This window comes from Scophthalmus maximus, chromosome 3, assembly GCF_022379125.1.
Source record: "Scophthalmus maximus strain ysfricsl-2021 chromosome 3, ASM2237912v1, whole genome shotgun sequence".
NCBI lineage: Eukaryota > Metazoa > Chordata > Actinopteri > Pleuronectiformes > Scophthalmidae > Scophthalmus > Scophthalmus maximus.
The window spans coordinates 25,354,962-25,376,804 of NC_061517.1; the positions used below are offsets into that span (position 1 = coordinate 25,354,962).

The window sequence follows — 21,843 nt, forward strand, 5'->3', positions numbered from 1 at the left end:
AAGCCTTTTATATATATGCGAAACGTGTTTTTTAATTGGAAAGCATTTTTCTGCAATACTGATAAAGTATTCTTCTATTTCATTTGGTTTTTTACTCACCATCTCTCCTTCTTTATGGATTGTGATATAGTAATTGCTCACTTTTAAGGCCTTTAATGACCTTGCACCCAAAAAACTTTCAGAATTATTGACCTGGTACTGTATGTGCCCTCTGGACCGCTAAGACCTGCGGATGGAGCCCCTACTGGCATCTCCCAGATCTCACCTCGTAACAACGGGTGATCAAGCGATTGCTATTAGAAACCCTCTGCCCATTGACCTTAGATAGACTCTGGTCGGACATAAGGTCTCTATAAGACTGTATATTTATTTATGTGATTGCTCATGTTCCATTGTTTTATTCTCACCTATCTGATGGTATCTCTTCTTTGTAAAGCACTTTTTAACATTGCTAAGAAAAGTGCTTTATGAATAAAGTTCATTATGATTATAATCATGATTGTTAATATATTATAAATGGCGCTTCTGCTGATCAGTACATATCTAGCCAGATCCATCAGCTTCTGTTTAGTCAAACAAAATGCAACTGACCCGCTTACATGCCAGGACATAAGCATGAGATGTTATTTGAAAATGTACTGTATATTCATATTTAAGATGCTATCTTTGTTCCAGGGACGGGTTTGGTGACTCAGAGGGGGAGTCCCTGGCCGTCTCTCCCCAGCAGGCCTCTGGCGACCGACCAGAGGACTCGGACAACCAGCGTAATGTCAGACGATCCGGCCAGACGTCTGGCCAAGTCCCTCCTGTGACAGTCACCTCCCCACCCGGAGAGACCACCCTCATACAAAGTCAGTATCGAGTTGCACACGTAATATGGCTTAGATCCCCCCCCTTTTTCTTTCAAAATGTTGAAGGTGTCTGTTCATAGTCACCCTCATGTACAAGATATCCTATATGTTCTCCAACTGTGTTTCGAGGACATATTAAAATACGGTAGATGTGATGGTTGCTCTTCAATGCCGCTCTCTCATGTCCGAGATGACTGTTGCAATTGAACTCTCTGTCTTGCCAGTGAACAGCATTGACTCTGAGACGATGCCCATGACAGAGAAGACCCTGGAGGATCTGGGTCAAAGTGGACCCAAGCCCATCCTGCCTTACAGTTCCATGTTCATCTTCGGACAGAGCAATCCGTGAGTCGCCTTCTTTGTCCACTTATCCGCCTCGTTTTGTAGGTCCTCCGACAAGCCACTGAAGTCGGACCCTTTAGAGATTCAGTTGTAGCAGCTCTTTTTTTTTCATAGCTAGAAACTGGAATATCATCATATCAGTACCAGGGATCTCCTTCCCTCTCTGCTTTCCCTCCGACTGAAATCAGTTTCAGCTTCTCCTTGAGAGACCATCTCCTCAGTCCACGTTATTGTGGACAAGAGAGTGCCCGTTGTCACTCTTAAGAGTTTTATGTCTCACAGTGCGGCGCAAGTTTGTACGATTTTATTTTATTTTGGTTCACAGAATCGGGTGGGCAAAGTTGAAATCAAACCTGATGTCACCTTGCTCCTAAAAAAATGTATCTCCGCCTCGTCCACGCAGTGATACATACAGCTCATTAATGAAACACTGGTGTCAAGTCAGTACTTGGCACTGGTGGATACCCGGAGGCCAGGTATCAGTATTGGTACTGAAAAAAGTTGCATCGGTGTATCCCTCATGTAGTTCCTGAGGTTCAAACGGCAGCTGAACTGTATTTTACATTTATATTCTTGTAGATGAAGCAGTTTGTGTCAATTTGCTTTTGGTGTCATTATAAGCGTTTAGATTTGTCTTTGTTGAACAATGTTCCTGATGAAATGGCTTCATTTTAATCCGCTATTTAGACTTAGTGTTTCAGAAAATTAGACACTGCAATGTAACCCTTTGTTGTATCTGTGTCTACCTCTGCTTCTCTACCCGTCCCTGCCTGTCCCTCCTCAGGGTGAGGCGCTTGTGTCACTACATTGTGACCTTGCGTTATTTTGAGATGTCCATCCTCGTGGTCATCGCTATGAGCAGCATTGCTCTGGCGGCGGAGGACCCCGTCTGGACCAACGCCCCTCGCAACAACGTGAGACACACAGTGCACATGGATGAACACAAAAGTACACTGAAAAAAACTGAGATGAGGTGTAATACATGTTGTCAGAAAAGAGATGAGCACCAGTAAAAAACTCAAAACACCCGAAATGCTCAAGATAAAGAAAGGAAACTTGACCTGCTGACATAAACGTCAACCGATCACGCATCAGCCCCACACCCAAGGTTCCTGTACTTCTTGTGAAGTACTGCCGCCTGTGCAGGGACTTCTTAGGGGGTAAAACGATTTCCTCCTGCAAAATTAAAATAGTTCCAGGGAAAAGTTCCTATGGTAGAAACACAAGTCTAGTTAAATGAGCCTGTGAGGACACCATTCATCTTTGCCGATTCCGGACTCTGGTTCCCAATGCTAAGAAACGATTATATTAAACATATTCTGTACTAATTCGGTGTCTTTTCTTTTTGCGGGCAGGTGCTTAAATATCTGGATTATGCCTTCACTGGTGTATTCACTTTTGAAATGGTGATCAAGGTAAGCATACGTTGGGATAGATGCACAATAAAAATAGTCAAAATGTCAATGTCTCTTAGACTTTTTATTGCACTTGTCTTCCTGAGTTGAAGGAAGACAAGCATTGGGCATCAGCCCCCCCGGGCTGATGCCCAATGCCGTTGGCCCCCAACTCTTATGCTTCCTCCTCAGCCCAACATAAAATAAATTCAATTCCAAAAAATAACATGCGACATAACAATGGCGTCTTGGGCTTAGATGGTGGACCTGGGCCTGCTGCTGCATCCCGGAGCCTACTTCAGAGACCTGTGGAACATTCTGGATTTCATAGTGGTCAGTGGGGCGCTGGTGGCTTTTGCATTTTCGTAAGTTACACACCTCCTTCTATTCTGTCATAATGTAAGAAGTGTCCAGTGAGTTTGCTCTGGTTTGTGCATCTGGTGTGCCAGGTGGGATGTACAGTATGTACTGTTATTGTGGGCTGCGGGGGCCTGAAAACCACCGTGCAGCCTCTAGTCTGCCAACTGTTCATTGGAGGATAAAGGAAGAGCATTTTTAAACCATAAAGATTATTTAACAATAGAGGACGGTGACCTCATTTTTTTGTTGAGGATTGTCAAGTCTTGCTACAGAGCAAAGACCTGTTTGAAAAGTACCGTAACGACGAATGCGTCTCGTAAGTGTAAGTCACGGGTCAAGCACTGTACACATGTGGAACCCCTGCTACCCTGCCAAACTGATTGTGTGTGTGTGTGTGTGTGTGTGTGTGTGTGTTTATTGACATGGTCCTCTCCCTGTTTCTGTGCTGGGATCGTTTTGAAGGAGCTTCATGGGGTAATGCCTCCTCTATCTCTCCCATCTTGCCTGACTGTGTCATCATCTGTGTGTGTGTGCGTGTGTGTGAGAGGAAACGTACGTGATGGCTTACACTGCAAAAAAACAAGTGATTTCCTCACATATTCAGTCTTATGTCTTTTAAACGTAATCCGTTCGCCTCAAGAGGCGTGTCCGCAGGACGAGGAGCGCAACTGCATTTTCCGCAAGATGCAATTGTTTGTTTCGGTAAAATGCAAAATTACAGTTTAAATTTCAAGAATTCTACATTCATGAGTAAAGAAGTGAAAATGTGCAATTTGAACATTACATGTAAGTTATATTTGGTAGAGAAATGACAGGCCGTAAAAAAGAATTCAACCAAATGAATGCTCCTCCTGGGCTTTAACTGTGAGTAATGCAGTTATTTCTTACCATGTGATTTATTTCCCAAAGCACAGCGACCGCACTGAATTCTCCTCCAGCTTTCGTTCTGGATCGTTGTTAATTGTCGGTGCAAACCGGCAAAGTCAGCGCGAGAACACTATCAGCGGTTGCGGTGCGTTATCCCTCGAAGAAAAAGACTGTAAGGCGCGCAGTATATGCAGTGGAATGACTTGTGAAGAGGCGTGTTGCAGTGTTCACCGGTGTGCCTGGGACACATTCCATCTCGTCGTCCGTCTAAGACCCCTTGATCACCCTCACGTGCTTGGCTCAATGTCCGTCCACCATGCTCCCCTCTGCCTCAGAGGGGCGCGTCACCTGCGCGCCCGTCGGCCTCGTCTTCCTCGTCTTCCTCGTCTTCCTCGAGCCTCCGTTGGGAGTGATTTTCCGCCGCACTTTGCCCCCCCCCGACGCAGCTCCGCTTGGACTGGAATGATACCATCGATTTCACATCCTCTATTATCAATTCACCAGAGGCCTGCTAATGCAACGAGCACGCTGCTGTGGGAGGGGCATGAGTACATCTCACAGGGGAAGATCAGTCCTCCGTGTGATCGTAAGCACGCACATTAGATGGACTGTATGACATGCACGCTGCTCGCTATAGGCTTTTAATGACCATATTGATGCATCATTTCCATTTACATGCAGTTTATTCTACACTAACTTGCATCTGACAGACTCAGCACCATTCTGCGGATGGGGATATACACCAATTAGTGCGTGCGTGTGTGTATATATATACATATATATATATATATATGTTCCAAACGTGCTGAACAGCATTTGTGAATGCTATTGCCTGATCAAAATTCATAACATGTTGCTTTTCAGCGGCTGACGGCCAATCGAAGTCTTCAGTATCGAATAAATGAGACATTACGAAATGATGCCTCGACCTTAACCGCAACGACGAGTTGGCATATCATTACCTACCCACTTTAGTTTGTGGGTTCACTAGGCCTCATTCAAGACTGGTACACCCACTGCGACGTACATCCCCAATGTGTGGACGTACCTGGGTGTTAGTTTCAGCTCTGTCCGGCTGTTTAACACTGCAGCAACCCCGACCAACTGTACCGCAACATGGTGCTACTATGCCAGATACTTTGATTTATCCTAATCCTAAAAGCCTCTTGCACTTGTAATGTTAATAATGGAAACACATTTTTCAAATACAAGCAGCTCGACAAGTTTATGTTAAAACAAACTAACTAGGTCTTAAGTTTGTCCTTGTCCTAATTCTTCAGGACTTTAGGACTATTTAGCTCTACGCTGATTTGTCACGTGAGGGTCAGCCCTATGTTCCCTCATGTCTATGAAATGCCCCCCCCCCCATCAAAATTAGGCCCTATGTTCCCTCAACCCTATCTTCCCTCAAGGATTTACCCCCAAATTAGGCCTAATGTTCCCTCATTTCTATTAAAATTAGGGTAAGGGTGATGGAACATAGACACGCTCCCGGTATCTTTCACCCTTATTCTTTTGGGATGATGTCAAGAACCTTATTACAATATTCCAGCTCCAGCGGATCAAGTCTGGCACAACCGTTGTCATTTCAGGCTGGAAAGGTACAGTAGCAGCAGTAAGTTCAAGATTTCAAATTATAAAACACTAATTTCACTGGATTGAACTGAAATTGAATTCCAAAATGATAAGCTGAGTTGAAAATCTATTTTATCCATACATTTTCTTGGTTATATTACATATTTTTTCCTGTATTTACTAATGATTTATCCAGTATTTCATAATTTCTCATTTATTTACTATAGAATGCTTCGGCTGTGATTCTTGATCTTGTGCTTGTTCTCTAATATCAGAATCATCAGCTGGCTGAATCGAACTCAAACATATAATTCGCTGGGGCTTTTGGCTCCTGGTCACTTCCATATCGGCAGTTACAGCAGATTGAAATTGTGCGACTGACGGCTGCCACTCGGCCACCGTGCATGTCCCTGAAGCTGTGTGTGCCGTCCATTTGACTGTGTGCCCGTGGCAAGGACAACGAAACCAAAGCATCTCCATCAAAGCTCACTTTGCGAACCTGTCGTCTCACCGGCTGCAACCCCTCATGTCTGCAGCTTTCTTTGGTGCATTTCGTGTTGGATGCTGCAAAGTGCAAAAACTGACCCTAAATATCAGCCTCAGGTGCTAGTGATAATCTGGTTTCAGGGCTGGGATAATGTTTCTGTTTGGCTCATTATTAATTATTAGCATTGTGATTTAGAAGATCCTCATTTAGGCCATTTTTTGTCTTTGATATTTTGGTTGAGACTGAGAATATCAGAATGTGGGCAAGTGCCTGTCTCGGCCACCAACACCCTTCATTTGTGTTTAACTTCAGTGATAGGCTACCTGAAAAAATACCAGTGCTTATTCAGAATCCAATCACAACTGCTATTCTTTCCTTACTGTATATGGCCTGGTGTACTGTAGTTGAATCCATTCTGGGGCCTATTCTTTACTGGGATTTACTCCCGACCAAAAGACATACAACTTTACATCCGTTCCATTAATGGGAAGTATGGCGTTGTCATCTGATGCAAACGTGTTCTTTATTCTGTTTGTGTGTGTGTGAAGCATCCATAAATGTGCTGTACCTTGTTTTACCACTGTTTTCCCCCAAGTAGATCGCAACAAGGTGTGACCAGGTGGGGAACCCTCTTATGCCACCCCGACCCCCTCCCCGATCCCTCACCCTGTACCCATATCTTACCCGAACCCTTCTCCCCCCAAATCTCACCCCTTCTATCTGCCATTCTTCCTACATGTGTGCTTAGATCAGCTTCATCTATAAGCCCATATGTCAGCAGAGCCGGTGTCATTTATCACAACAGTTACCTCTGTCCGACAGCTTTCAACATAGACCTTCCTCAGACGACCAAAACCACCGATGGTTTCATCTATTTCATTTCAAAATGCTATATTGCCTGTTTGGCAGGAATTTCAATCCTTTCTATATTAATTTTAAAACTTCAATAGAGTTGTTTAAATGACCTCCATAATTATGTAAAGTAACAAATTTCACTACTAATCAGCGCTGATTAAAAAGTGTGGTTTTAAATACCGTTGTGCCAAGAAATTGCATCTTGGAATGAAAAGTGTCAGTGTCTTTAAATAAGTTTTTGGGTGCGGTCGAATTGTCCTTCCTATCTACTATTCCTTGACCTTAGTGGTCAATGGTGGTCATTCCTTGACCTTAGGATTCATAGGAGCCGACAGCGCTGCTCAGAGAATCCGACTTGACTTTCAGTAAACTACGTCATCATGTGACGGTGAATGTTATTGACGTGCGTCCGCCGTGGTGAAACAAAAAATTTCTGAAGATGAACAACAAAAAATCGCAGCGAATCCATCAGCATCGCCACCGTGTGACATCAGATGTAAATGATTCATATGTAACAGTAACTTACATGATGACGTGCATCTCTTCTGGGTCATATTCATACTCTTCTGCTTCTTCTTCTTCTACTACTTCTGATTGAATCGTTCACGTCCGTGCATGGCGCGTCACGTTAAATATCGCTGCCGCAATGAATTGTGGAGCGTCTATATCTCCTTTCCTTTCACATAGGAAGGTCCAGTGTACCCTATGCTGAAGGAGATAGGAAAGGAAAGCATTGAAGCACCTTTCCTCAGCATTTAGAGAATCCAGACAGCTCTTATCGTGGCTGATGATGAAATACCTCCAGGTCACGTCAAAATTTAGGAAACTTCCGGAGCAAATTTGACAATTCGACCATACCCCTTGTTTCTTTTGTGTGCATCAATCCGTCTTTGCCTACATCCACCGTCAGCAACATCAGGCCTTTTTATACTGAGTGGTCCTTCTTTCTATCTGAGGAATGGGTCTTTGCAAACTAATACCATGTGAAGCCTTCCAGCAACAACACAACCAGTGTTTAAATCCATCAACCACAGCATTACGCATCCCCTGACAACTGGGGATGAATGAGGATGAATCAAACAAAGCATGTAAAATAGTCTAGGTTTTTGTTTGTTTGTAATTTTTTAATTCATAAAATTCATAGTGAATACAGTATTAAAAATGTAAAGAAGGATTAGGAGCACCTATTGCTTTAGCAATAGGACCAGCCATCAGTATTCACGTTGCTGATGTCAAACTATTAATCATAAACTACAAAATATTTTGTGTATCGAAGGAGCCTATTGGAGGAAAGGAGCCTATTGGTGGAAACCCTGCTTCAGAGAGAAGTTGGATGTGTAGCCGTGTGATGAATGGGCTACTTCCTTCAGTTTAAGTGACTAATATCGTGAATATGGGTATTGATATAGTGGAATATGGTAGTAATAAAAGATGACATAGGCAAATTATAAAATGGTCAAGTTATGTTATATTCCATCATTATTGGACCATAAAGATCAATTAGTTATTTCTGCCACTTTGGTATAATAATGAAATTAACCCAAAAGCCTGAAAAACAGAAAATATAAAACATCACTTTGTTTTATAGAGATGTGTTTACAATATATAATAAAAAATGTTTCATGACAAAAGATTAAGAAAATATATAATTTTAAGGGTCTTTGAGGGCTATTGGTCGCTATAATCATTCTCTCTTTCCATATTTGTTCTTTTATAAGTGATCTCTTCCTACATAACTCCAATGAAAGAGACTGGGATTAGATCTTAGTTCTGTGTAAACATGTGCTGGCTGTGCATTGAAATAATCTTCATTTGCTCCAACTAAAATATATTTTCTTTTCGGGCTGAGCACATTTTTACTTTGGTTGCTCTGTGACAGTAAAGCTTCTTTGTGGACCAAGGAACGTTTTCAACATCCATGTGGCATATAAGTAAAGAATACTTGAAAAATCGAAACCTGTCCTTTAAATCATTTTGTAAGTATTACAACCCATACTTTCTGAGATAAAGCAAGAGAGCGACTAACAGAGTGTGATAGAAATAAAAGTATTGAGATAGTTGGAAGAGAGATTGTGTTTTCAGGACACAGCTCTCTGTCCTCATTCCAGGAAACTGATGAACAGCTGTGGCCTCAACCAAATTTGTGCCAGATATCCTCATTATCATTTGAACCTTCGTATCCCACTAAGCGTCACATTTTAGCCCCTGTAAAAAGTCCAATCTCACTCTCTCTCCTTTTTCCTCACTCTGTCTGGGTGTTGGGGAGTATTCCTTTAAAGCTATCAGAATATTATATGATGTTGTTCCCTTAACCCTCTTCGTGAAAGTGTAAGTGTCTGGTCGAAAGACACTCTGGCCCTATGTCACTGCAAACACATGCCAGACTACTATAAATCAGCGTGTAGAAGTTGTTGCATGAGGTTGTGACTGGAATAAAGGGACTTCACAGGGCCACAGACTACGAAAGGAACAATGTCATCGTATCAGATTGATAGTATGCTTTTTGTTCCCCTACTAATACCAATACCACTGCTAATTGTAGTGGTAATCAAGTGGGGTCTAAAATCTTTGAGGAAATCTTGAGGGCTGGAGATATTAAGAACGGTACACTATACGCTGAGATTCAGAACTATTGAATCTCAATGACCTGTGCCAGGGATATGGCAAGGAGCTCCTCAAAGTGCTAATTCCACTGCTGGACAATACCCTTAACAGTTCCACTTCCAATTCACACTGTGGCGGTTTGAAACAATCACTTTTACCATCAGCCCCTCCAAAGTTTGTGGCCAAGTTTCTCTGACAGAACTCCAGATTGCTCTGGGTTGGGACTACTTGGTGCCCCAAGAGTTTGAGTTTTTCTCTGCCTTGATGACAAACGAGGGGACCATGAGGCAAACTGTTGTGGCACCTGCAGTAATGTGACCATTGTATCGGTTCATGAAGGTCAAGCTTTTTCTGCATTCCCTCACCTACGGTCAAGATATTTGGGCAGTGACCAAAAGAATGAGATTGAAATGTCAAAACCAACAAGAACATTGCGCAGTGATTAACTAGGTGTGTATGGATGAGAAAGTAGGCTCTCCCTCTAACTACCACCATCACTTAACCTATGTACAAATGACTCCAATATCACAGGTGCTTGCGCATGACGGCACCCATTGTGTGGGCACCCATGAACACGTAATCGCATTTGCACGATTCATCACGTCTTCCGACGTTGTGCGACGGCAAAAAATGAACCCCGCCACTGAGTGTGAACATCCAGAACAGCTTTTTTCCTTCAGATGCAGTTGGACGACATACAGTGAGAACAATTTCATTTCAAATACACTGCCCGTCTTTAAACTAGAGGCTGCTGTTGAGCACCGCATAAATGGCAAAAGGGATTTCAAAGAGATAAGCCCACTTTTCAAAAGTTTGTACTGCTGGTGGTGTAGCCCACATTAACAGTCCTGCCATGTATAGTTCTTGGGGAGTTTGCATTTTCTGGGTGCTGATAAAAAATATCCTTCTATATGGGTCAATATCAAGGAACACTTTGTAGAGAAAGTGCCTCACAAAATGCATGATTTGACCATGTGGTCCTTTGTTCCAAATACAAAGGAAAAGCAAGGAATCTCGGATTCCCATGATCCTTCAAAAACTAGCAAAGAGAAGGAGAAAATGTCTTTTTGTCAAGGCATTGTGAGGTGTCACAGATGCCGTGTCATTGTCCTCTCCAATGACTCACCACATGGGATGAAACAAGCAGGTGTCCTGCCCAATGCTCCTCTTTGTATTTGATGGCTCTCATCTGATGAGTTGGCATTACACCGCAGTAGTGTTGGAGGCCAACCTATTCCACAGCTTTGTAATTGAGCACTGAGGAGGGCATAGTATTGATAAGGACTTGCCTGATTACAAATGCCTTTGTTGATGACCTTAATCCTATGGATCTTGCACTGTAAAAAAGAAATCTAGTGTCATACCTTAAACATAAATCAAAGAAGACTTAATCGTACAAATAAACCTCATATCTGACTTGAGTTTTTGATAGAGCCCTAAGAGAGTGTGTGTGTTTTTTTGGGGGGGGTCTTTTTGCAAAATGTGTCTCAAGTCTATTAGTGTATTATGATATTTGTGTTGATTCCAGTCTTAATAGTTGTCAATTCAGAATTGACACCCTTGGTGTTCTCATCCATATGAAAACACTGATGCCTTTTCTGAACATTAGACCATGTAAACCCTTTCAAGTGGTAACACAAATTAAAAGTATGAACCTGAATATGAGCATAATGTGTCACCTTTATAATTTCTAGGGGGGGAAGGGATGGCTTTAGAGGTGCTGGTGGTTTTTTTCCAATACAGAAAGAGTTGCAATTAAGTAAATTTCTGGAAATTAAGTATATAATATCTCTCCACCATTGACTCCCAGAAATGCCATACTCATGCACTCAACACCTCCACATTTCCCTCTGTGTATGAGTCTGTGTCTTGGTACTTTAGAGTAGCGCTCACAACATTTGTTAATATGACATGGGTGCGGTTACCAAAAGTGATGGGTGTGACAGGACAACTTCTACGCAGCCAACGGCTGCCTTGGTTGTATATTTTGGCTTTCTCCTCCCAATCATCGCTAATTCACGGATACTGGTTGACCTTTGACTTCTACCACAGAGGCTGTAGGGTGAGCGTACATCATGTTGACCCCGAACAAGGAGCTTAGACACGTGCCCAACATGCACCTGATGCCCTGAGCACTGTATGTCAGGAGCATCGTGCATGAGCCAGGATCCCTCATGTTTCAACAAGACTGTCCTTTCAATTTCATCGATGTGTGTGTTGATGCCCACAAAGCCTGTTGTTGTGTGCCTCATTAACCCAGCTGATCTAAACACACCTGATTCATACCCTGCATAACATTTCAAAAGCAGTTACAAGTGTGACAAAAATTCATTACAAATGTCATGTTCTAGCCTGAAAACCAATTCTGAATATGAATACTGACAAAAGAAGGGGCCTGTTTCAGAAACCAGGTTTATTGAACCCTGAAAACTGTGAGATCTTGGTTTCAGATGAGCTCATGTGACTCAGTTCAATCAACTCTATGTCCACTATGCTTGTGCATGAATCATCAGTGGAGCTCTGGTAATTAAAGAGCAAAGTCTCCATTGTAATCAAGTGGAGCCAGAAATGTTAACGTGCGGCAAATATCTTTTAAAAACAGCAGCAGCGAAAGAGCCTGAATTATAGAGGAAAGTCAATAAATTATTTACACTAAAATAATGTATTCAATTGTCAACATTACATTACTTTGTCATCAAACCTCAATTTCCTCAATGGATGATGTGCTAAAATCTAGAGGCTGAAATCTCGCGAAGCGACAAAGTGCAGCAGCAGAAGATGAAAATAAAGATTAGAGAAAAAACTTGAGATTTAAAGACATATGATTTTAAAGTAACAGTCTATTCTACATTTAAAAATGGCGCTTATGTGTCGATGCAGAGGAACTGGTTGAAAACGTGGTCCAAGGGACAAGGTGTCCAGATTTTATGCAGGGAGAACGCTGTCTCTGTCTTTCCACTGATGACAGTTTAGACATGGGTTTTGGTCATCTTTAATCCCAACATTCAACTCGTGCAGATGGATGTGCTCTGATATGACCTTCAGTGAGGTAGTGAAGCTTCGTGACTGGAGGCGACTCGGTGAAACAGCTTCTCAGGGTTACTCGTCTTCGTTTCTGGGTTACGGTAAGAAAAAAACCCACAGAGTTTCACAAGATCTCACGTTTTAAAGGGCTTAACGGAGTTCACTGAGCCAAAGTTTCCTGAAACAGGCCACTGATCCCTGACGGTTGTTTTTGTCGACAATTATGTTTGTGGTTTAACAGTGGCTGCTTTCCGCAGGGGCACCAAAGGCAAGGACATCAGCACCATCAAGTCACTGAGGGTTCTGCGGGTTCTCAGGCCCCTCAAGACCATAAAACGCCTGCCGAAATTAAAGGTTCTGCTCCGTTACCGTTTCTAAATCTTAATTAACACAGCAAACCGATTATCACACTCGGAGTGTCCTTCGAGCAAGACTAATTGTAGTGTGATAACGTAACAGTGTGTTACCCGGGGGACTTTTTCCAGCAGCTGATTTATCCACATTCAGTGGGTATTTTGGGTGTGTGGGATTAAATTAAAAATGTGTTTTTATAAAGATTCAGGAAGCAGTGGAGCCCTATGGCTCCGAGAAAAATCAGGTATATAAGGCCTTGATATACACACACAGTACTTGGTGTACTTTTATCACTGCTTTCGATCTACGCATCAGAATATTCAATAAGATAGGAGTGGTATTTGGTGTCTTTCCTCTGACGCCTCTCACCTGAACTCAGTAGAATGTTGTTTATAATAATAATCGCATTGGGGCCGTTTAGTATTTGCATTGTTTGTACGTACAATTTACTTCCCCTCACAGACCCGGTACAGTGTACTGTACACCATCTGTTGCTCACACTGTTAAGATGCTTTTCTCTCAGGAGCCTTTCATGGCCTTGTTGACTTTCTCTCAGCTCCATCTTCTTTTAATTTTTACCTTCACTCCCCTGTGTTTGATGTTTTTCTCAAGTGAGCTTATTCAAGTGCAACACTTGTCAGCTGCAGCCTTATCATTTACATGCCAATGCTCCTCACTGTCCGAATCCCACGGGAGACGTCCCCAGTCTGCATGTTTGTCATCAGCACAGATTCACTGAGATTCAAATGTCGAGAGCCTCGAGGTTAAGGAAGCAGCATCCGGACCCCCAAATGACCCGTGTGTGTGTGTGTGTGTGTGTGTGTGTGTGTGTGTGTCCTCAGGCAGTGTTTGACTGCGTGGTCAACTCGTTGAAGAACGTGCTGAACATCCTCATCGTCTACATCCTCTTCATGTTCATCTTCGCCGTCATTGCGGTTCAGCTCTTCAAGGGGAAATTCTTCTCCTGCACGGATGAGTCCAAGGGCCTGGAGAAGGACTGCAAGTTGGTCCCCGATTTTCCTCATGACTTATCTTTAGCAACTTTTTTAACTGTAATTCGCCCCAAAAACGTTGGTGAGGTCAAAAACCCCACCAGCCCGCTGTACCCGTCTGTCCCCACTCAGCACTATTTATGCCGTCATGTCTTCCAGAGGACAGTTCTTGAAATACGACGATGACAAAGTAGCCGCCATGCCCAGAGATTGGGAGAAGTACGACTTCCATTATGACAACGTGCTGTGGGCCTTCCTGACCCTCTTCACCGTCTCCACCGGGGAGGGCTGGCCGACGTAAGTGCAGCGGATTTGACTCCCTGTTGACGAAACACGTCATTCACTCTGGGTTCATGAATATGAACGGTTTTCTCTGATCAAATTGGAAAATTGGAAAATGCACGTAGCAAAAGAACACCACACAGACAAAGAGTTGCATTCCCTCTCTGGCTCCTGCCCCAGATATATCTGACTAATAAGCTTGGTGAACGTAGTAATGTATTTTTTCTCTGTGTGAAGTCACCAAGTCAAGGGAAAAACCCTCCAAACGTGCCGTCGAGGAATTTTCGGATATGCTTCCCTGAGACACTCTAAAGATGAGCCTTCCCAGGCACGGGCAAGCCAGTCCAATCATTGAGCAGCTCAAATAAATCCAGGCGTTTCAGAGAGAGGGTGAAAAGAGGAGCTGCAGGAACGGGCAGTGTGAGAACACTGATGCCTTTTCTGATCATTGGAGCATGTCAACCTTTTCAAGTGGTAACACAAATTAAAAGTATGAACCTGAATATGAGCACTATATGTCACTTTTAATACTAGTCGTAATAGTAATTTGACAGTTTAATTTAACCCCCCTCTTTTTAGTCTCGAGAGTTTAGTCAACGAACGAACCTTCGGGGGATTAATAAAGGTTAATCTTATTTTGCCTTAACCCCCCACCAACTTTATTGAACCAAGCTGTGGCTTTAACTTCAGGGCATCAGACTCAAATATTGTGGGCTAAATCAAATGCCGGTGATGATGCATCTCTTTGCCAATTCCGTTTTTCATCAGATAACCATGTTTCCTTGTGTGACACAATCCTACGGTTACAATGAACCTTTCCTGTGGATACAGATACATATCCTCACTGTGGAAGGATGTTTCTATCATTATTGTTCTTGTGTTATCCTGGCTCCATGTTGTGCCTCACTCCCCTCGCAGTGTGCTGAAGCACTCTGTGGATGCCACCTTTGAAGACCAGGGTCCCAGTCCAGGCTACCGGATAGAGATGTCCATCTTCTATGTGGTCTTCTTTGTGGTCTTCCCTTTCTTCTTCGTCAACATCTTCGTCGCTCTGATCATCATCACGTTCCAGGAGCAGGGGGACAAGGCTTTGTCTGAGTGCAGCTTGGAAAAGAATGAGGTGAGGCATCAACTCTGGGCTTCATGGTATTCTGACTGCCAGTATCTTCAACACTTTTTTACTCCTCATTCCTGTTTACTGGATAGTCTCAATTTTTCATGAATGGTTTTGCATGAAATGTTTAAGGGGTGGCTTGTCCTGTCGCTGAAGAACGTTTCCTGGCAGGACATTTCAATTTTTACAACATCCTTCGAGGGCCATACTAAAATATTGAACACATATATCACACTAACCTTGTGTTATGATGATGATGATGCTACTCACAGCTTGTATTAGCCAAAACAACTGGTTCAAACAAATCCTCACCTTTGGTCCTTTGGGCCATGCTTGGCTTCTAAAGACAGCAATCTCTCCCATGTTCCTTTGTTACAGAGGGCTTGCATTGACTTTGCCATAAACGCCAAACCTCTGACGCGCTACATGCCCAAGGACACGCAGTCCTTCCAGTACAGGATGTGGAAGTTTGTGGTCTCGCCTCCGTTCGAGTACTCCATCATGATCATGATTGCTCTCAACACTGTGGTACTCATGATGAAGGTAAGCATTTGTGAATGATTAATGATTCGTTTCAGATTTAATATAGTTGGCCAAGCTTTTTGAGATGTTTTTTTTTTTAGAAGGTAGTCCCGGATTCATTTGCACGGGAGAGATATTCCCTCTTGCACAGCGAGTTTGAGACTGATCCCAAGCTTAGACGGAAATAGCTGACCTGTGTCTGTCCAAGCACCTGCCAAACACACCGGTTAACAGGTTATATGACACTTACAGCATAGGCGTGAGAACAAACATTAGTGGTTTATGGGTGGTTAGACATAATCGTCCCGTATTTGGAAAACGAAAACCCGTGTCCCTATTGAACTCATAAGGGACGCTGTTTGTTGCATATGTTGAAAATAAACGTCTGAAATGTAAAAGCAGAATTGCAATAAGAAAACAAATGGCTGGAAAAACGTGCGAGAAAACGCATGTAAGGCCAACTGCACCGTCCGCCACCGACAAGTTTCCATCAGTCATGGTCGAATTACAGATGTAAGACAACATGGGCAACGAGAGGCTTTCAGAGGAGTCGGGGTTAGGGTTCCATTTTGCACAGCGATGAACAGGGGAAAATGTCTTGCTTAGCTATATATACAAGGTCTGAATAGGACTTCTTACAACCAAGTATATTATATATGAAGATACAGTAAGTGTTATAATAATGCAGTTGTAAAACACGTGATATTTGTTGTATGCGCATATGCCCGCACTCCCCGTCCCCTGTCCCTTATTTCCATTAGAGGGAATTGGCAACTCTATGGGTGGCTATGTTAGTCAAGCGAAGCCAACCAGCTGCTTTCTCTAGCTTCATATCAACGGTGTGAATCACAGTGGTATCGACCTTCTCACGTAAAGAAAGCCAGAAGGCAAACTGTTACACCTACCAGCCATAAACTGTATATAAAAAGGGGACGATGACACGTCTGCGCCTACTCTCGCCGCACACAAATTAAGCCCACACAGCCGGGATCCAGTGATTAGACATGGAGTGAGTGTACTCACCTGTCACCGCCGTCTTTCAGTTCCACGGAGCTCCGGACTTCTATGTAGCGATGCTGAAGAAACTCAACATCGTCTTCACCACTCTCTTCTCTCTGGAGTGCGTCCTCAAGATCATTGCTTTTGGTCCACTGGTGAGTAACGTTGACAGGACAAGTCGGACATTGTCATTGATCACCGAATGACAGCTAATGGTTTTCATCTGCTGGAATCTCACAGAACTACCTGAAGGACGCCTGGAACGTGTTCGACTTTGTGACGGTGTTGGGCAGCATCACCGACATCCTGGTGACGGAAATTAACGTAAGAGCACCCCTCCTCCGCCCACACCCCGCCAATCACCCCAACAAGGCCGACCGCGCAGCATCTGTATAGCACTGCTGTCATGGTAACGGCCTCAGGGCGGGGACGGCCTACGCAGCAAGCCTTAAGCAAACAAGTTAACCGGGCCGCATCAGGCGGTCACATGGCAACGGTCCAGGGAGCCCGACAGCTTTGGACGAAGAGAGGGAGGTGGCGGGTTGTGAGCGGGTCTTTTGTCAAAGACCCCCTCCAGTCACGTTTTAGAGTAAATTAAAATAATCTGCTATGCCTAATATTTAGTTTGACATTGTTTACCCCCCCCAAAATTAAAAAAAACGAACATCAACTCTGAGAATTCTGAGACGATGAATATTCATGATATGCAAATAACACAGGCCCCGCCCACCACAGCTGCTCGCGCCAGGTTGACCGGCGGACGAAATGTTGCGCAACAAGACGGCTAGCGGCGACATCGGCGCGATTCAGCCAGAAAACTTTCACCGACTGCTGGGAAGTTGGAAGGGTCCGGTTTCTTTGCCTCACATTTGCATGTTCGACAGGTCGACTGGTTTTCTGTATTTGCCACGTACCAAATCCAGCTTAAACGTTTGAATTTCAAATTGCAGAGGAGTGAAAACACCAGATACAAGTACCTGTCGTCAATGTCATACATTTTAGAGGACAGGGAAAGAAGGAAAACACTTTTTTCAGCCGAGGGGGATTGTAATGAGAGGGGTGTGTCACCAAGGAGGTGAGGATGGATGACTCCTTTGAATCTAAACTCAAGCTAACGTGTGGTTTACACAGGTTTTCTGTCTTTGACAGTATTATTTGTTCATTCCAAACTGTTGTAAATGTACGTGTCTATACTGTGAAGTAGCCTTTGAATAATTTACACGTGTGTATTTGTTGAACCAGTAACACTTCATGCTGTGCAATATGACTGTTCCCTTCCTCTCTCCTCTCTTCTGCTGTCCTCACTGCCTCTCTCTTCCTCCCTCTCCCTAACCCTCCCTACATGTCCATCTTGTCGATTGTCGTCTCTGGTGTCGCCGTGCCCCGGTCCAACACTTCACTAGACTACAGTGAGTTGACAGTCGGTTCCCACTCCCTGCTCTTGGCTCGCGTATTGTTTCATTTGATGCGCACAGCATGTTGCACGTCCAAGAAGTCCGGGGGGGGGGGGGGGGGAGATGAGACGAAAGATGAGGCATGAAGAAACACATTGACGAAAAATTTGTAAACTTAGCAAAAGACTAAAACACCAATGCTGTGATTCATTTTTTCCCTTGGTAGTGATATGAGTTGGTTTTGAATGCATTTTGAATACATTGATACCTGCTTTGTAAACCTTTTTGCTCCGCGTGTGCTTGTTTAAGGGGTTCGGTACTGTACGTCACCATCATTTAGAACTGAGCGATGGACAAGATTAGAACATTTAAAGTTTGCCGTCGCCGGTGAGCGGTCATGTTTTTTCATTGGGTTGACGGGTGCCCGATGTGCCGCCTGCGTCCAACAGGGCAGGCTGCTGAACCTGAGCTTCCTGAGGCTGTTCCGAGCCGCTCGGCTCATCAAGCTGCTGAGGCAGGGCTACACCATCCGCATCCTGCTGTGGACCTTCGTCCAGTCCTTCAAGGTGCCCACACACACACACACACACACACACACAGTAGATCCGCCTCCACGTCCACCCAACCACACGCAGCCGTCTCTCCCTGCACACACAACCTCAAACGTCCTGACCGAACTCATTCAGAGGGGTTATTAATAATTAAGTGCGTTTTTCCACTGTTCCCTTCAGGCCCTGCCTTATGTCTGCCTGCTGATTGCTATGCTGTTCTTCATTTATGCCATCATTGGGATGCAGGTGGGTGATGCCTCTATGCTGTGGGCACGTATTATTCACACGGGGATGCAGCGTTCAAACGAAGGGGCTAAAATGTCAAATATATTAAGTACAAATCGATTTCCCTCCCGGGGTCTCTCTGCTGTAGGTGTTTGGCAACATTAAGCTGAATGAAGACACAGAAATCAATCACCACAACAACTTCCGCACGTTCCTCCAGGCTCTCATGCTGCTGTTCAGGTATACCAATCTCTGTTGAACTGTGAATATCTCATGAGCATGCATTAGATCGCTGTGAGCGAATACGGACCAGAACTGGGTAATGAGCAACTTTGGGGTAAATTAGTCGACAGCTTCCCATTTGATGGCGAAAGTCCACTGAGCCACAAAACGCACATGCCTTCCGAAGAACATGTTATTCAAAATGAATGATGAGAATAAAGTGGAAATATTACGAGAGTAGAATCGCACTTTTGTGATAGTCAGAATTTCATAATTTTATGAGAAAAACCCCCCCACGGTATTACAAGAATAGAGTTGTGATTTTAGGCTACATGAGAGGGGATATCAGAAGGTCAGCCTGCGTTAAGAATGTGGAGAATCTCTTCATGTTGTACTCTTGTATAGCTTTGACAAATAACAAATACTAAATTGGAGTGTTGCTTATTCAATTGTGAATCCTTAAAGCCCCAGTGTGTACTTTTATGGCGGCTTCTGGTGGTTAAAGTTACACTATACTGTAAAGCGCCCCGGGTGGGGCAATAAGAATAGAAAAAGCGCGATACAAATACAGTCTATGAATTCATCTTCTGTTGAGGCGACATTTTTTGCCGTAAGGAAATATTTGCTGTCTGTCTTGTGTTCCCGATGTGCGACAGGAGTGCGACCGGCGAGTCCTGGCACGAGATCATGTTGTCGTGTTTGAGTCACCGAGCCTGTGACGAGCGGTCGGGGTCCCACGGGAAGGAGTGCGGCAGCGACTTCGCCTACTTCTACTTTGTCTCCTTCTTCTTCCTCTGCTCCTTCCTGGTCAGCACCGACGCACACCACAACTCTGATATTCAGACGCAACGCGCGAGTTCTGCGCGACAGCGCCTTAGGGCTCCGGGGAAGGGGGAGGGGGGACAACACAGAATTTTCTGACGTCAAAGTCGTAAATTTACGAGAATACAGACTCAGATATTCTCCGGGATTAAAGTGGTGCAGAAAGAAAACTCACAAATCTACGAGGTTAAAGTGGCAAATCTACGGGCAGAAAAGTTCAAACGAAAAGCTGTCCGTACGTCGTCTGACTGTTCTTCCTAGTTTGCCAGAAATCTTGGAATTCGGCCAAGTCTTGTAAATGTAGCTGCTGGCGAGAAAACAAACCAGCCGCCGTCTCTACCGAGGGTAAATCCACATGGCTCATTACTATGCGATGACGTCATCCGACCTGGGATGCGTTTTCTTCGTTCTTTCTGTTTCTTCACTCGGCACTTTTCCGTAAGTGAACATGCTTATTCAGTGCGGAGAGCCCCCTCCCACCACCGACTCTTGGTCACAAAACAATAGGACACACATTTTATAGATTGCGGATTAGTTGTACGAAACAAGGCAGCCGATTAAAGCACCTTTTTTTCTGGTAAATTTGCGACTTGAATGTCAGAAATTCTGTGTTTTGTTCCTCGAAATATTCCCCCTCTCCCTCCCCCGGCTTCCTACAATGGCCCTAATACGCCGTCGATAATACGCCGGCGGCAGGCAGCAATGAATCAGCGAACACAGGAATATAACACACAGGATATTGTTCGGGAGGCCGCGGTGACCACGAGATATGATGATGACACGAGCAGTGCCGAGTGGGCTGCCGTGGCCGGGCCAGTCCCCCACGGGCGTAAAACCTCAACCTGATGCCTGTGTTCCAGATGCTGAATCTGTTCGTGGCCGTCATCATGGACAACTTCGAGTACCTCACGAGGGACTCCTCCATCCTGGGACCTCATCACCTCGATGAGTTCATCCGGGTTTGGGCCGAGTATGACCCGGCTGCGTGGTATGTTCAAACCTCCCTCTGGGCCCCAGAGGATATCACACAAAAGTGAAGTGGAGCAAATAGAGACCCTAACCTTACTACACCCCCCCCCCCCCTCCCCCCCTCCCCCCCTCCCTTTGTGAATAAGGTGACTTGATGAGGCCTCATACCTGTACCTTGTTGTATGCAGCCAGCCCACTGATGATCGTTGCTTTTATCTGAAGCTGTCCTGAACGTCTGTTTATTCATGTGCTTGTTCTTTTCCACAGTGGACGGATTTCCTATAAGGATATGTACAATTTGTTGCGCATTATCTCACCGCCCCTCGGCTTAGGGAAGAACTGCCCTAATAGGGTTGCATACAAGGTTTGCAAACACCAAACACTGCCGACCACTAGGGTGCTTTGTGTGCCTCCGCACCGAGAGACCTTTGACCGAATGGCTGTGCGCCGATGAAAGTCGCCTTTAGTCGAGCGCCTGCCCCCTCCAACCTGACTGGCTTTTGGTTGGTGATGCCGGAGTGGAAACAAAGCTTTCAAGGCCACGGCACTGTCCCAACATGCCGCCCCGCCCACGCCGACTTTCTCCTGTCCATCATGTTTCGCTTCCCCGTTTGCAAAAAACGAAAAGGACAAAGACAAAGGGTCGATAAGAACTCTTCCAAAAGAGTCTTGCAAGAGGAATGTGATTCCCCCATTCGGATCTTTTAAATCGACTGTTTTGATTTCCTTATTGAACGACGGCGCGTATGCTCGAGGAAAAGTCAGGCTGTGAGTCAAGAGCCCCGAACCAGAGCTTGGACTGGCATTGAAACCTTTGTCTCTGTGTACCCTGGTTGAAGTACCAGTGGGATGTTTGCAAGCATGCCGAGGCAGACATCCCCGTTACAATGCTGTCATTTCTCTTCCCTCCCATCAGTAGCCTGTGTGTCGGGTCAACCCCCCCCCCCCCCCCCCCCCACCAAACTCACTCATAACTCATCCCATGTCTCCCCTCAGGGTTCCTGAGCTCCGCAGCGATGCATCCCCGCGCCCCGACAC

General features: G+C 44.5%; 1 protein-coding gene across 12 annotated transcripts in view; it reads left to right on the plus strand.

Annotated features, from left to right (window-relative positions):
- Window positions 1-21,843, plus strand: part of cacna1ba (calcium channel, voltage-dependent, N type, alpha 1B subunit, a) — a 99,108-nt gene that overhangs the window by 64,545 nt on the left and 12,720 nt on the right. For 3 of the 12 annotated variants that reach the window (XM_047331185.1, XM_047331190.1, XM_047331194.1), the window contains 20 exons: window positions 676-851; window positions 1,076-1,196; window positions 1,978-2,107; window positions 2,549-2,608; window positions 2,846-2,952; window positions 3,410-3,421; window positions 6,475-6,495; window positions 12,617-12,713; window positions 13,556-13,716; window positions 13,865-14,002; window positions 14,906-15,107; window positions 15,480-15,644; window positions 16,667-16,777; window positions 16,863-16,946; window positions 18,026-18,031; window positions 18,466-18,582; window positions 18,748-18,813; window positions 18,941-19,032; window positions 19,671-19,821; window positions 20,697-20,824. In XM_047331185.1, the coding sequence (XP_047187141.1) occupies window positions 676-851; window positions 1,076-1,196; window positions 1,978-2,107; window positions 2,549-2,608; window positions 2,846-2,952; window positions 3,410-3,421; window positions 6,475-6,495; window positions 12,617-12,713; window positions 13,556-13,716; window positions 13,865-14,002; window positions 14,906-15,107; window positions 15,480-15,644; window positions 16,667-16,777; window positions 16,863-16,946; window positions 18,026-18,031; window positions 18,466-18,582; window positions 18,748-18,813; window positions 18,941-19,032; window positions 19,671-19,821; window positions 20,697-20,824 (2,145 nt within the window). Of the gene's footprint in view, window positions 1-675; window positions 852-1,075; window positions 1,197-1,977; window positions 2,108-2,548; window positions 2,609-2,845; window positions 2,953-3,409; window positions 3,422-6,474; window positions 6,496-12,616; window positions 12,714-13,555; window positions 13,717-13,864; window positions 14,003-14,905; window positions 15,108-15,479; window positions 15,645-16,666; window positions 16,778-16,862; window positions 16,947-18,025; window positions 18,032-18,465; window positions 18,583-18,747; window positions 18,814-18,940; window positions 19,033-19,670; window positions 19,822-20,696; window positions 20,825-21,072; window positions 21,170-21,843 lie in introns of all 12 variants that reach the window. The other 9 variants (XM_047331188.1, XM_047331195.1, XM_047331193.1 and 6 more) reach the window with 6 other exon arrangements.